This window comes from Vigna angularis, chromosome 1 (assembly GCF_016808095.1).
Source record: "Vigna angularis cultivar LongXiaoDou No.4 chromosome 1, ASM1680809v1, whole genome shotgun sequence".
Taxonomy (NCBI): domain Eukaryota; kingdom Viridiplantae; phylum Streptophyta; class Magnoliopsida; order Fabales; family Fabaceae; genus Vigna; species Vigna angularis.
In genome coordinates this window covers 15,733,609-15,749,956 of record NC_068970.1, presented here as the reverse complement: position 1 = coordinate 15,749,956, position 16,348 = coordinate 15,733,609, and the positions used below count along the sequence as shown (strand labels likewise).

At 34.0% G+C, this 16,348-nt stretch overlaps 1 protein-coding gene across 1 annotated transcript; it reads left to right on the top strand.

The window, feature by feature from the left end:
* Positions 1-559: 559 nt before the first annotated feature.
* LOC108344951 (peroxisomal acyl-coenzyme A oxidase 1) lies at positions 560-13,895 on the top strand. The gene is made up of 14 exons (XM_017583494.2): positions 560-917; positions 1,487-1,595; positions 1,681-1,742; positions 1,852-2,061; positions 2,310-2,397; positions 2,475-2,637; positions 7,870-8,068; positions 8,840-9,037; positions 9,719-9,850; positions 10,332-10,452; positions 12,778-12,888; positions 13,086-13,155; positions 13,338-13,521; positions 13,595-13,895. The coding sequence occupies exons 1-14, from the start codon at positions 777-779 to the stop codon at positions 13,802-13,804; spliced, it is 1,998 nt and encodes a 665-aa protein (XP_017438983.1). The 5' UTR covers positions 560-776; the 3' UTR covers positions 13,805-13,895.
* Positions 13,896-16,348: the final 2,453 nt, after the last annotated feature.

Genomic DNA, 16,348 nt, shown 5'->3' with positions numbered 1-16,348 from the left:
ACTTATTTTTTTTAACTTTGATTTGAAGGATCTATTAATAATTTTGACAAAAGTTATAAAAAAAAACTATTAAACTTACTTTTTTTTTTCATGTCTATTTCTCTTGAAATTTGATTTCAATTATAATATTAAAAAGGTAAATTAAATACAGAAAGTAGGTGAATCAACCATTTAACTTATCAAACCATAATACATAATTTTTTTAGGACTCAGCCAATACAGCAAGTTTTTTTAGACTAAGCTAATAAATGAATCTGATTAAATCATGCAACAAAGCAACACATACATGAATAGCTAGGTGGAAGCGAAAGCCCCCTTCGATAGCTGTAACAAAAAATAGGAGGGAATAGAACCATTTAAATACATCCTTAGAAACACTCCATCCAATAAAAGAGAGAAAGTGAAATAAAATAAAATAAAATAAATAAAAAAAGCTAGAAATTTGATCCAACAGCGTCATGAATCAGTGGAAGTGCAGCGTGTTACCAACCACGTGCGTATTAATTCAATAATTTATTTAAATTTAAATTTTTTATCTTCCAGAGAGAAAATTAGGAAGAAACGTTATTCATGACACTTGGCTGTTGGGGCCGATAAAGTGCAATCAGAGGAGTAAATGTTTCAATCATAATAATATCATTCACTCTCCAAACTAACACGAAGAAAGTAGGTTACTTTCATTAGCGATTTAAACAAACGCAACCACCGTGATTTGAAATCGAACGGAAGAGACTGATTTAGGTTTTCTCATCGGGAGAGAAAAGAAGAAGAAGAAAATGGAAGGCGTCGTTGATCACTTGGCTTTCGAGCGGAACAAGACGCAATTCGATGTCGAAGAAATGAAGATCGTTTGGGCTGGTTCTCGCCACGCTCTTGAAGTCTCCGATAAAATGGCTCGTCTCGTTGCCAGCGATCCGGTTAATTCTTCGTTCGTTCTTCTGTTTCGTTAATGTTTTTTACCTTTTTTAATGCTTGAGCAGAACGTGTCTGCAGATTTGAACAGAGACTAACAACATTATATCACTGTCACTGTTCTTATTATTCTTGCATATTTTAATCGTTGTTGTTCTATTGATTATGTATTTGTTGCTCTTTACTCTTGATGTTTGCTGTGGTGTTATGTACTGTATGTGTATACTGGGGTTCGAATAATTTTTCAATTTCGTGCAAACTTATTCATTGACAAAGTAACTATTTGCTTCTTTCTTTTGTTTTAGAGAAAAATGATTAACGGAATTTTAATTGTTAAACTTCCTTAAGAAAATAGTTTTGAATTGTGAAGAGACTGTGTAAAAGAATTTGAAAATTGGATTTGCTCGGGAATTGTTTGCCAGTGAGAATTCGATTATTATGCTATTCAGTTTGGGAATTAGATTGGCAGTTCATGTTTCACTTATGAACTTAAAATCCCAATATGTAAAGTTGCGTGCAGCTTTTCTTGTATTGTAGTTTCGTGAGAAATGTGATTTTGACTTTCGAAATGCAGGCGTTCAGAAAGGATGATAGACCCATGCTTGGTAGGAAGGAGTTATTTAAGAACACTTTGAAAAAAGCAGTTTATGCGTGGAAAAGGATTATCGAGCTCCGTCTTACTGGTTTGTCTGTCTTCTATTCTTTGTTTAGCTTGCAATTGGTATCTTGTTATTGTCTTAAATGAGAGGTTTCTGTATATTTTTACAGAAGAGGAAGCTGCTATGCTCAGAACTTTTGTGGACCAACCTGCTTTTACGGATCTACATTGGGTACGATTCAATTAATTGTCGTAATGTCATTCATATATTTCATATATTCCTATAAAGACGTGCGGATGGAATTTCGCATCAGATATCTAGCTCATGAATTCTTTTGCAGGGAATGTTTATTCCTGCTATCAAAGGACAAGGAACCGAGGAACAGCAGCAAAAGTGGTTGCCTTTGGCTCAAAGGATGCAAATAATTGGATGCTATGCCCAAACTGAACTGGGCCATGGATCTAATGTTCAAGGGCTAGAAACAACTGCAACCTTTGATCCCAAAACAGACGAGTTTGTAATTCATAGCCCCACATTAACTTCCAGCAAAGTGAGTTCAATGAGAGATGGCTAATGGAAGAATTTACCGGCCCTTTAATATGGCCATTATCATGATATGAGATTGTGGAATATCTAATTGCATTCACTTATTCATTCTTTCACACGAATAATCAGGGAAAAATGGCTTGTACCATTTATTAGTTATTTTTTGTATTTGCATCTTAATGGGTATCTGGCTAACAAGATATCTCCAATTATTGGATATTATTGTAACTCTTCTCATGCTGAACTAAACAGTGGTGGCCTGGTGGACTGGGTAAAGTGTCAACGCACGCAGTAGTTTATGCCAGGCTAATTACTGATGGTCAAGATCATGGAGTGCATGGTAGTTACATGCATCAAACACCCAAATTTATGCTATTATTAAGACATAATCGATTAACAGTGTGCCCCAATTTGTAGGTTTCATTGTCCAGCTGCGGAGCTTAGATGACCACTTACCTCTTCCCGGCATAACTGTTGGTGATATTGGAATGAAATTTGGAAATGGAGCATATAACTCTATGGATAATGGGGTTTTAAGGTTTGACCATGTACGGATTCCAAGAAATCAAATGTTAATGAGGTTAGTTTCATTTTACAAAATTTTTCCTACTCTCATGGGGAAAATTCAATAAACTGGGAGTTTTATGGTATTCAATTCATGTGTGCTCCATGATGAATGTTAGGAATCCGATAATAGGATCCTAATCGTATCTCTCGGTCACTGTAATGCACACTCACTCAACAGAAAGAATCAAATAATGGATATTTTATTCTGTGAAATGAATAAGGAGTAACACGTGTAAGATGAGGGCCTAACCCCTCTCACCAGGTGTTGCCACCGGTCTATACAAAGTATATGATTTTTCTCTGTCTAATCACAATAAAAAGTGTTATCCCTTATATACCCATACTACCCACCCTATTTCTCACCGCTTCACCGCTAAGGCAGTTAGGCCTTCTTTTTCTTCCTTCTTTCATAAACTATCCAACCCCTAACAATGAATGACTAGTCTTGTCCATCCATTATCCACACATAATTATGATAATAATCACAATTACAAAAATGGTTCTGTTCTAGTCAAAATCTCTAGGAGACTAGACTAAAGCATTCATGAAACTCATGAGTTAGCATCTAGACACTCCATCTACAAGATTGTCTAGTTTGGTAATGGATACATGTCCTTTGGATAGGTTTTGTTCAAATCAGTGAGATCTATGAGCATTCACCACTTTGCGTTAGGCTTTTTAACCATCATTACATTCATCAACCACGTTGGATGTTGTATCTCCCAAACATGGGAAGGGAAATCAACTACTTGGTCTTGTCAACCACAAATCTTCTGTTTTCTTTTCCAAACACTCTTCTCTTTTGGATTATTGGTTTAGAATGAGTATCAATAGTTAATCTATGGCATAAAAAATCAAGATAGCCTAGCATGTCGAATGCCAACCTTTCAAACTTGTGAACATTTACTTTCAACAATTGTATAAGGTGTTTTTCTAATGCGTCATCTAATTTTGTTCTCACCTTGACTATTTTCTCCTCAAGTATCTTGACCTCCTTCACCTCCCCGATAGGTTGGGGTCTTCATTTTTCAAAGACCAATTGAGGATGAAGGTAAGATGTTGACTTGACCAAGTTGGTGATCAACATACATTTGATGTCATTTGTGTGGGCTTCCCTTGTAACATTCCCTAGCTAACTTTTGGTCAACTCTTAACATGCTAACTTGTATGTTATTGGCAGCAAATTCGACCTTTAAGTGAATAGTAGAGACCATTGCCCTTAGCTTGTTCAATGATCGTTTTCCTAGTAAAAAGTTGTATGAGGATGGGGCATTCTCATGTACTTGATCAACACTGTGCTTGTTGCACTTTCTTCTAGAAACATTCTAAGCTCTATGTACCATCTAACTTAAACTTTTTCCCCTGAGAAGTCGAGTAATACTCCATCATAGGGCCTTGGTGGTCATGCTGGATTTGTGGGCTCAAGAATGTGTCCCAAAACATTACTTTTGTTGGGCTTCCTTGGTCTACTAACACTCGATGGGCATTGCAACCCATCATCACCATCGAGATGACAAATGGGTCATCTTCATTCTAAGTTCACATATGAAAACATAAGGTGTGTTTTTAGTTGCCTGTCATCGATGGAAGATGGGATAAGATTGACTTGGTGTATATTTCGTGACCTGAACTAGTTGATTCTCCTACGATAATGTTAACCCTAAAATGAGAGTTTCATGATTTTCATTTGGATGTTCTCTCAAATGTCAACTTTGGGGCAACATTATCTAATTGCCTTTTTTTTATAGTGATTTGGGTATCCTTGATTAATTTCACTAGGTCATGGTTGTATATCTGATGAAATTCACATGCATTGAGCTCAAAATTAAGCATTTTGTTTGTTTTTGTAGGAAAAATCAATAACTTATGGTGTTGATATCTTCCAAAATCACCCATTTTAAAACATTTAGTAGGGTATGATGAAAATCCAAAATTGGTTGTTGTATTGTGTAGGGTTGATATTTTCTATTAGGTTGCTTCTAGTAGGGAGTCTCCTTTTTTCAAGGGTCCTAGTCATTCTTGAAAAGACAAGGGCCTTTTTTTTACGGTGTGTGCTTGAGTTGCTTGTTATCTTTCTTGCGAGGGTGACTTCAATTTGAGAGGAAGCTCAAGATCGTACTTTTGCCATTGTGTTTGCTTAATGCGATATAAGGGATTCATTGAATGGGTTTGTTCAGAGCCCCTTTACAAAGACGACATGAACATCTCCTTGTTAGGCTAAGGAATTTTAATTGTAATGCTGCAAAATTTGTCCATGAAGTCTTTAAATGCTTCGTTGATTTGATGTTTCACATCGAACAAGTCTCTTATCTTTGGATGTTTAACTTAATAATTTGTGGCAAACTGAGTGAGAAATAAGTTGGAGAACTCTGGAAATGATGATATGCTTTGATAAGGAAAATCATTGAACCAATCCATCACATTGTTGGAAAGCATTCCTACAAACATTTTGCATCTCACAACATCCAATATGCCCAAGATCAATATCTATGCACGAAAGACCTTGAGATAATTCGTAGGATTGCCTAATTCTACAAATTGATGTTGCAAACATGTTTTATCCATGATCTCTTGGTATAAAGATTGGAAATCTTGTTGTAGGGCAACATTAGAGTTGGGCCTCCTTTGGTGGGTTATTTGGGCCTTGAGAGCTTGCTACAATTCTTCATTTTTGCATGGAGCTATTATTGGGCTCTCAAGGTTTATTTGACATGGAAGCAGGAGTCTTTTTCCTTGACAGAAAGTATCTATTGTGACTGGTGGACTGCATATGGTCTTTGCCTTGCTTCTTGGTTATGTTGTTGCAAGTCATTAATGCTGTTTACTTTTTGTTGTATGTTAGGGGTGTCGTCATCTTTCCTTCGGTTGGATGGCATTTCGTTGTTTCCTCGCTGTTTAAAGATATGTAGAGATAGGATAAAGTTTACTTGTTGTACTGGGTATCAAAATGTTCTAGTCGAAATCTCTACAAGGGACTTGACTGAAACATTTGAGTGTATATTCTCATATGCTAACTCTATGTCATGGAATGGAAAAGACTTGGGTTGCCTTGTGACATCATACATGAAAACTATTGTACTCATCTTTGACTAAATTATAATCCTATTCATGTAGTTACAAAAGTTCGTAGGTTAGGAACATGTCTCTTACTCAAAATGAACATGATTGTTTCCCTACTAAAGTCCTTTTGAGAACCTAACATCATCCTAATTTCTTGTGCTTGCCATAGGTCAAAAGGATGAGAGCAACAACATTTGTGTCATAGTGAAAAAGATACCTCATGGAAGTGATTCTATTTGACATCTAGTTCTCAAAATTTTATTAGGCAATCAGAAAAGTCCACAGGGGTTTCTCATTAGTTAGGATTAATGCATCATGGACAACATGTTTGTTTCAATTTAAAGTTACCTCAATGCAACTGTAGTTGGGATGTCAAATTTTGGGCTGAATAAAGACAACATAGATAGGACATGGGCACACCATTGCTTGTTGTCACAAACTATCCACCTCAAATTGTTTAATAGGTTGACCTGAAAGCTAAAACATAAGTGTCATGTTGTGACACCTTGAATAACCCAATTTAATGCTCTAGGCCAAATATATGGAAAAATAAGGCTTAAAATTGTGCACACAGACACCTCTAATGATCGCAGCATTTCTAATTGATTGGGATTCTCATGACCTCTGACATTAGCCATTTAAGCCTACAATTCTAGACAGAGCCTTGTTTGTAGGAGTAAGATTCGAGATTGGCACTGCTGCAGTTGGTGCTTGTTGAGGTTTGCAATTTTTTACAACAAACAACAATGTGCCCATGTCCTATCTATACTGTCTTCCTTCAGCCCAAACTTTGACCTCCCAGCAACAATGCAACTTTGAATTGAAACACAAACATACAAACTCCTAACCAAGCTGATGATTCATTAATCCTAATTCATGAGCTACCCCTTTGGACTTTGCTCATTGCCCGTTGATTATAAGTTGTTATATTGGCTTTGTTCAAGAACCCAACTCAAAAGGATTATGATAACTACATAGGATTGTTGCCATGTGGTCTCTTTATCACTTTGACAGAAATGTTGTTGCTCTCATCCTTTTGACCTAGGGTAAACACAAGCCATTTGGAAGATGTTAGGTTCCCAAAAGGACTTCAGTAGGGCAACAATCATGTTCATTTTGAGTTCAAGGCATGATTCTAACCTAAGAACTTTTTGTGAGTGTATGAACAAGATTCTTGTGTTGTCCGAGATGAGTACAGTAATTTTTATGTATGATGTCACAGTGTGACCTAAGTCTCTTCCATTTCGTGTCATAAAGGTAACATATGAGAATAAAGACTTGAATGATTTAGTTGAAACCACGGGAGATTTTAATTAGAACATTTTGGCATTCATCGTGGTAGATAAACTTTTTCCTACCCACCCAAATGAAGATGACAACATTTTAAAATAGATCATGAATGACCAGTGACAAAAAAGTAAGGAAGCAAGACAGAGAGCTTATGTAACCCAATAGGCGCAAGAGAAAGTGTATTCAGGTGTACAGTTAATGACAACAATTTGGCATCTCAAAAACAGCTGCATTGAGGCAACTTTAAATTAAAACACAAACATCTCATTGTTGACCAATCAAACGAAGCATTAATCCTAATTGATGACCTTCCCCTTTGGACTTTGCTCACTGCCTTATAATCCTGGGCTGTGCTATATTGGCTTTATTCAAGAACCCAACTCAAGAGCATTGTGACAACTACATGTCATGTTGGATCACTGTCATGAGGTCACTTTTTCACTTTGACATAAATGCTGTGCTCTTATTTGACCCAAGCCATTAGGATGTTAGGTTCTCAGAAAGAACTTATTAGGGAATCATGTTCATTTTGAATAGGAGATATGATATTAACCTAAAGAAGTTTTTGTGAACATATGAATGAGGTTTTTTTTGGTTGGAAATGAGTACAACAGTTTTTATGTATGATATTATAAAGCAACCTAAGTCTCCTCTACTTTGTGTCAAAGTTAGCATCTAAGAATAAGCACTTGAATGCTTTAGTCAGGTCCCCTAGAATAGATTCTAGTCATTTTCTTACACAAGTCCTCTATTGGAAGATGGATTGATTAAGTATCAAGAAAGTCACCTGCAAGGGAAGGTTTGTGGCAAACTGAACATATAGTAGCCTGACTGTTTATTTTCCGCTCATAAATTGAACTGTTTTTGTTTTGGGGGTGACTCTTTAATTTACCAGGGTTTCACAGGTAACTAGAGAGGGAAAATATGCACAATCTAGTGTCCCACGACAATTAGTTTATGGTACTATGGTGTATGTAAGACAAACAATTGTACGTGATGCATCATCAGCTTTGGCACGAGCAGTTTGCATTGCTACAAGATACAGTGCTGTTCGAAGGCAGTTTGGGTCGAATAAAGGAAGTCTTGAGACACAGGTTAGTTGTAACAGGCATTTGTATTTGCCCATATGCAGTTTGCTACTTCAGCATGCTTTATTTTATCAGTAAATGCTTCAGGGAATTTTCGATCTTCTCTTTTCATAAAAATGAATATGTGGAAGATAAAACTATTTGAAAACAAACTAGTTTGGTTTAGTACCATGTACATAGATTAATATATTTAAGGTCATTTTTTTTAAAGTTCCTAAGAAAGCTTTTAAAAAAAAGTGAATGCTTATGGGGAAACAAAATTTCATCAAACACGAGTTAATGCTGAAATTTTAATTGATTGTCTTTATTCAAAGCTGCTATGCTTTCTCTCAAGCTTAGAAGAATTGATTTCTTATTATATTTCCATACATACATCCAATATATATACATACATTTCTTGGATATTTTTGGAAATAAGAATAACCTATTATAAGGAACAAATCCCTGAGATTGTGGGATTGTTATGCTAGTAATAAAGCAAGATACAATAGGAATAACATCTAAAACTTCCTAAAATATATTCGGTTCTATACTCCTAATAATTTGTTATGGGAAAGTTGATGAGTTTCCTACATACATCTTGGACATGAAAAGTAGTATTGACATGTATCTTTAGAAACAATAATTGGTTGGCAAGGCTTGCAACATGTCTTCATAAATGTTTTATGAACACTAAATTGATGGGTTGATGTGTCAATGTGTTTTCCGTCTATTGTGATATACCTCTCCTGTCTATTTTTTAACGTGTCTCACTTTCTGCAATTTTTTTTGGCCTAGGTGCTTGATTATAAAACGCAGCAAGCTAGGCTCTTCCCTTTGTTAGCTTCAGCCTATGCTTTCAGATTTGTTGGTGAATGGTTGAAATGGCTTTATATGGATGTGATGAAACGATTGCAAGCCAATGATTTTTCAACATTACCTGAGGCTCATGCATGCACAGCAGGGTTGAAGTCCTTGACTACTTCAGTAACTGCAGTATGTTATTGATTATTCATTACTAATGCTCATTACACTAATGTTTTAGTTGCTGAGTTTAATTGATTATTAAGCATCTTGATATGTAGTGTAAAATATGCACTTATTTATTTTGCAGATTTTTCTTGCATTAGATTATGTTATAGAATGGATTTTTGTATTCTCATTGGTAACACTGGCTTGACACTTTCCCTGATTTCCTGCGATAATTTATTATAATTTAGTCCCTCAATTCTTTACTTCTCTTCGTATGTTGAAGTTGAAGATCACTTTCTCCTATTCTGTAACGAGTACCCCTTACTGAATCAGATTTATTACTATGGTCTACATTTCTTGTTCAGGCATTTTGTTTTGTTATTTGCAATATGCTGTTTTGTTGATTTGTGTTGTTCGTGCACTTTTGCATTGTAGTACTTACAATCTGCTGGCATTTATTCATGCCACCACGAAGTGCTATTGATTTGGGATAATGGAAAATATCAGCAATCCAAATTTTTTTATTAGAAATATGTCAAAAGTCATAATGGGTTATGGCGGAAGCATAATAGACAAAAAAAATACAATACTTTGATGTTATAGATGTGCTTTTATTAATATTAGTGTCCTATTATATGGTTTTCACTTTGTAAAATCTTTTAATTCTTTGAAGTCCGGATTAAATTAATTTACTTCAAATTGTAGGATGGAATTGAAGAATGCCGCAAACTATGTGGTGGCCATGGCTACCTTTGTAGTAGCGGTCTCCCTGAGTTATTTGCAGTCTATATTCCTACCTGCACATATGAAGGAGACAACATTGTGCTGCTATTACAGGTTTTGTAAATGTTAAATACGGCTTTTACCATCACATTGTGTTATTTGTTGATATATTTTTCAATGAAATTTCTATCTGTAAGTAGGATTTAGCATGATAGCTTGCTTTTTTTTTGAGGGCTGGTATCTAATTGGCTTGTATTTATTGTGTTCTCATATTTTGCAGATTTTTATATCAAAGAAAATACTCTTATACTGATCCGTTATTTCAGTTTAAGATTTTGGGGGTATCAAATTTATGGTATTTGGAACGAGAGAAAGTCACAAAGGATAGAAATAATTAAAATAATCAGCGTTTATTATTCTTATTTACATAGTAGTGCTGTATCTTCATTCTTTGTGCAATTATTCTCATGTGGCCCCTTGAGATTTATGCTCTTAATACATCCTAGTGCTGTTTGATTTGTTGTGTGGTTTATCAGATATTATTAATTGAAAATTGTCGAGGTTTTGTTTATAACTTCTAGCAAATCCATTGTAGGTGGCAAGGCATCTCATCAAGACTATTTCTAAGTTGGGCTCCGGAAAAAAGCCTGTTGGTACAACATCTTATATTGGACGAGTGGAGCAGCTGATGCTATATCATTCTGATGTTCAGAAAGGTATACCTGTATAATGAAATTGGATTTAGTTGAGAATATGCAAATTCTAACCTGCTCAATCTATTGATGTCCCAAATATTAAGAGAAATTGAGATAACATTATTAATATGCTTCTTTTGCAGGAGTTATAATGTGTTAACATATCGTAGATTTTTATGATATTGTGATTGTATATATGTTATGATCAATTTGTGGAAATCTTATTAACTAATTTAGGGGGTTGTTTATTTATACTTTCTATAAACTCCATTTGTTGCCTACATTCTCCTATCCCATTTTACTCCTAATAACTGCATGTACATTCAAATAACTGCACACAAAAAGGCCTACCCGTGAACAGAAACTGGTATAAGAAGAATTTGGTGTTCCCTCTTTTACCTAATAATAAATGGGCTAACTACATTTGGTTTCCACATTCTTCTGTCCCATTATACCTCTAATAACTACATGTGCACAAAGATTGCTGCACGTAACCCGAAAAATACCCTACATGTAAACACAACTTGTATGAGAATAATTTATTGTTCTTTCTTTCAATAAAATATGCAAGCACGGTGCCTTTTTTTTCTCTACTCTCGATAATTAGAATTGACTCATTATAATTAACGGAAATAATCGTAGTATTTGTGGAGACTGTATGAACTATCTAGACATAGTTGTATCCTTCAAAAGAAGTCTTTCCCACTTCCACGATTCTTAAAATTGATGAGGCCAGGTTTCAATCTGTCTTTCCCAATCAAACTCTAAATCCACTGTACTTAACCGCCTACTGCTCATCAGTAAATTCTTCCCGTATATTTGTGATTCTCCTTGCCAAAACAATTACTACGAAGTTTGCCAATTGATTGCCTAATGAGATCAGAAGTGCCCAATTCAGACTACCCAGGCCCTGAAGTTTTGCTTCCATCTGCTTTTCCATGTGTTACCTGGCAAGAATCACTTGATGCCATCTGTACTTGAAAACTTTTGCTACCTATTGAGGGAGTGTGATCACTTTTCTAGCAGTGCTCCGCCAGACTCTTAGTGAAGCCACTTGCAGGAGACATTCCTTGTCCTTTCAGCTACCATCTTGACCATTTCACGGTTGTTTCGGGTCTTACATCCCATGATTTTGGTATACTTTGGGCAGTTCATTGTGTGTCAGCGTGCCCATACCTACCGCATCCTCTTTTTACACACTCTGTATATAGCTCTGATTTTTGGTGATCTCGTTGATTAATCTTAATAACAACGGAAGGCAATAATTTTGATGTATCAGGCTTTTCTGACCCCGTTCACTCTGATTTTGTTGGAGATTAGTAATGCATAGAAATACTCGGGAGGGAAGGGAACCCTCATCCCTTGAGCTAAGCTTTTGGGCTTGTGACAATGTGAGGATTACCCAACCTAATAGTACTATGATACTTCACTCAACCTTTGTAGTTAGTCCCTCCAAAGATAGCGCTCTGCAGGACATTGGCCTCTTGCTCTAATTGATCGGAATTAAAGCGCCATGAGTGAATTTAATTAAGGCTACAATTGTTAGTGACAAGTGAGCGAAGAAGCTTCACATTATAGAAATGGACAAGTTAAGAAATCTATAAGTGAAAAGGCCCATAAATCTAATATCTTAGGTAGAGCTCGTTTCAGGGCATCAGGAGAGATTTCTAGGGAAGTGAACTTGTGAATATCACTTTCCCATATTTCGTACAAGTTTTAGTAAAAGCGTTCCCACGAATTGTTGGTTCCGAAGGAAATCAAGTACTCAATTGTATTCCTTCTCATTTCCAAGGAGAAAGGTGGATATCATGTATTTATATGGAAATAGAAGTTATTATCTACAATGACGACCTATTCACTCCACTTGACAATTCTGCCTTCACTTTTTAGTTTTTAACTAAATAATATTTTCTGAAATTACTAAATGGCAACCAGATATGGTTATGATGAAAATAATATTCCTATGCATAATATTTATGGGAATGTAATTTAATACACAATTTTACACCTTGAAACAAATGCCATAAGGTTTTGGATCCGTTGAATATGATGTTAAGTTTATATGTGATTTTCTCATGGTCCATTAATGGAATCTTCCCACCAGTGTTTTACCTCCCCTTGTATTCCCAAGAATATCTTTTATATTTCTGGTAAGCTTATAATGTATGTTATGGTAGCATCAGTAATCTTAGGAACTAATTTAGGATTGTTTATCTGCATAACTATAATCATTGCAAATCATACCAACACTACTAAACTAACAGTGGATTGTCTAGACGCATAATTTATCCTAACCAGATGCTCTGTAGAATTCAGAAGTTAATACGATTAAATTGATTTTTGCAGCGGAGGATTGGTTGAAGCCTAATGAAGTGCTGGGAGCATTTGAAGCCAGGGCTGCTAAGAAGTTGGTTGCTTGTGCTCAAAATCTTAGCAAGTTTACCAATCCTGAAGAAGGTAAATGATTTAACGCTTAAATTCACAAGCTATGCTCATATGATCATATCTTGTGTTTGATTTGCTTTCTTGGTGTGGTTGGGAGACTGTTGTTGGGTAGTCGTTACCTTGGCCAGTTCGTCTTATGTTTGAGTGCAAATGTGTATGTCGTAATTAGATATGATCATCATGAATGCTGATAAATTCTTCGATGGCAGGTTTCCAAGAACTATCTGCCGATCTAGTTGAGACAGCTGTTGCTCATTGTCAGTTAATTGTTGTTTCCAAGTGAGCTTCTCGTTTTTACTGGTTCGCGTATATATTTCATCTGTGTAATGTGATGCATTGTCCTTTGGGTCAATAGCCCTTGGTGGATGAACCCATATAAAATATTGAAATCAATGACACAGTTGATTCTAGTATTTGCTTCGATATTCTTCGTTGAAGTTGACCAACCTTGTGCTTTTCAGATTTATTGAGAAGTTGCAGCAAGATATAACTGGAAAGGGAGTGAAACATCAAATACAACTTCTTTGTAGCATTTATGCTTTGTCTCTTCTTCATAAGCATTTGGGTGATTTTCTTTCAACTGGCTGCATCACTCCCAAACAGGGTTCCCTTGCAAATGATCTGCTGAGGTCCTTGTATTCAGAGGTTTGTCCCAAAAGATTGCATCGCTTTGGTAGGTTTTTATTTTACGAAACTGATTGATTGTATGTTTGGTTAGGTTCGTCCGAATGCAATTGGACTTGTTGATGCGTTTAACTACACTGATCACTACCTTGGTTCGGTTCTTGGGCGCTATGATGGAGATGTGTACCCAAAGCTGTACGAGGAGGCATGGAAGGATCCATTGAATGATTCAGTTGTGCCGGACGGTTTTCAAGAATATATTCGACCAATGCTAAAGCAACAACTTCGAAATGCTAGACTATGAAACCTTTCATAACTGTACCCTTACCGGATAAAGTACTGTATTTTAAACTTAATTTAAAGACAATAATAAAGTTTATGGAAGGAAAAATAAATATACACCAATCAAATTGTCAATATATATATATATATATATATATATATATATATATATATATATATATATATATATATATATATATATTTTAAATTTTTTATGGATAAAAAAATACATTACCTACACTTATTTTTTACTTTTTTGTGGATAAAAAATTATATCAATAGCCCCATCCGGAAGTAATTAGTATCAAGTAAATACAATATTATAACTTTGACATAAATCTAAAATAAAACATTATTTAATAGATCCTTAACATTTATGTCAGACATAAAAATCTACTTCAGTGATTTATGTTTAATAAAATATAATGCTATCAGCTATGATAAGAAATTAACATAAATGACTGAACTGTATATTTTATAAAAAATTAATAATAATTGTTTTAACGTGGTCATATCAGTAAAACATATTAACTGCGTCTTTTAGTATTTAACACCTTTTATATTAACTTTTTGAATCGGATGACATTAACTTTTAATTACACCGATTTAACTAACTGGTCCAATCTGATTCTTACAAAAAATTATATTTAGACTAAATTTTAACTAAATTAATAAATTACATTCAATATTATTACAATATACTTTAAAATATGTTTAACATTTTTTTATTTTCTAATTTAATATAATACTACGATTTTATAAAGATGTTTCATTTATAATATAATAATTTATTATTATTGTCATTTTTTTTATTATCAGTATATATTGAAGTTCAAAAAATAAGAAATTTATGCTTAAATTTAATTATTATTAGTTTAATACTTTTATTTAGTATGATTTCGTTCCATAATATTCTATTAGAATTTAGAAAAAGAAAGCAAAAATACATTTGAAATATTTTTAAATTTAAATATTTGTTTTTTTAAAATATTTTTTAACTTTATCATTGTTTCATTAATGTTTGAAAAACTAAGATATTTTGATTGTTAGGAAATTTTATTTACCTATAATTATAAAATATTTTATATAATTTGTTTACTATTGTTATTTTGATTTAAAATTTGATATAATTATAATTTTTTTTCTAAATATTTAACACTAAAATAAATGAAAATACCTCCTTTCAATATTGAATATTTTATAACATTATGTAATTTTTTTTCCTTTATATAAAAAAATAAGTATTTGGTATTAAAATAGTAAAAAAAATGGATATAAGAATATTATATGAGTATACTCATTATAAGATGGAGTTCGCGATATGATAAAATTCTTATAATTATTGGATGTGGAGATGAGAAGAAAATTGTTTCGGATGTGGGTCAATGATTATTCCTTCATATTTTTCTATGATCTTTAATGTCGTCTTGAGTTTCCGTTACCGTTATTTTAGTCCATCTTCCTTAATTTCCAAGTCGAGCGGGTGGATATTTGTTAAAGACACTCCGATGTTCAATTCAATTAAAAGTTTCTGATCGATTGTCAAAATAAAATCTTGAATTCACAATAAAATCTTACCTTCTCACCTTACCTATAAGTTTCAAAATGGACTTTTAATTAAAGTTGACCTAATTATGACCGAAAGGTTAATTAGTATGTTTTACCTGTAATGTGTTGGATTTGTGTTGCTGGAACCTAATAATGTTATCACCGATCGGATTCCCAAGAACTTGTCCAGTTTATGTAAACTTGGGGTTAAAAGTGACCTTTCAATGTTCTTAGAAACATTGACTGAGCGGTTAAAGATAGTTCGGACGGTTATGATACAAGAATGATAATAAATTTTTACTTTGAGTATTGGTATAAGATAATGAAATTAGTCCTCACTTCTTGCCCTTTTAGACCAAACAAAACGTCAAAATATATATATAAATTAAAAATGTATTTAAACTTTTTTTTGTAAAACGCCAGAAAATTATACTTTAGAAATGATGTAGTTTAAAAATTGGGAGAATCAATTATTTTAATAGTAGATTGTTTATTTATAAATAGTTTTGTTATGAATGATTTTCATTATTTTAAAATGTACTATCTCTCTAGAAACCACTTTTCTAGAGTTATCTACCTTCTCTCTAAGAGTTCTGACTACTGAGTCATCTCTTTGACGATCAAGAGGTGTCTAATCGATCACGACGATAAGGTCTATATTTTTAGTCGATCACTTTCTGTCATAGAGCAAGTAAGTTTCTACCATGTTTCTCCTTCTATTCTTGGTTCTTGATAATGCAAGGAAATCTGTTTGCATATGTCAAAAATGATTTCCTCTTGATTATTGGTTAAATTGAGGTCCTAAGAACTCTATTCGACCATCATTCGGTGTTTCGTAGGTTCGTTTAGAATTTCCTTGTGTTTCAAGCAATCAACGTGACATTTAGAGAATTGGGGCAGTTTGTTTTTTAGGTAAGGGAAGCTAGTAATGTTTTTAGAATTTAATGTTTGAGTATGAAAGGATGTTTAATTGTTTATGAAATAAATGCATGTGGTTGATTTGTTTCGTGAAAGTGGT

Bases quoted from the DNA above. Each gene is read 5' to 3' on its own strand.
- LOC108344951 (XM_017583494.2), top strand. From the start codon at position 777: ATGGAAGGCGTCGTTGATCACTTGGCTTTCGAGCGGAACAAGACGCAA. The intron at 9,038-9,718 runs GTATGTTATTGA...TTCAAATTGTAG, and splicing joins TGACTACTTCAGTAACTGCA to GATGGAATTGAAGAATGCCG. The intron at 13,156-13,337 runs GTGAGCTTCTCG...TGTGCTTTTCAG, and splicing joins CAGTTAATTGTTGTTTCCAA to ATTTATTGAGAAGTTGCAGC.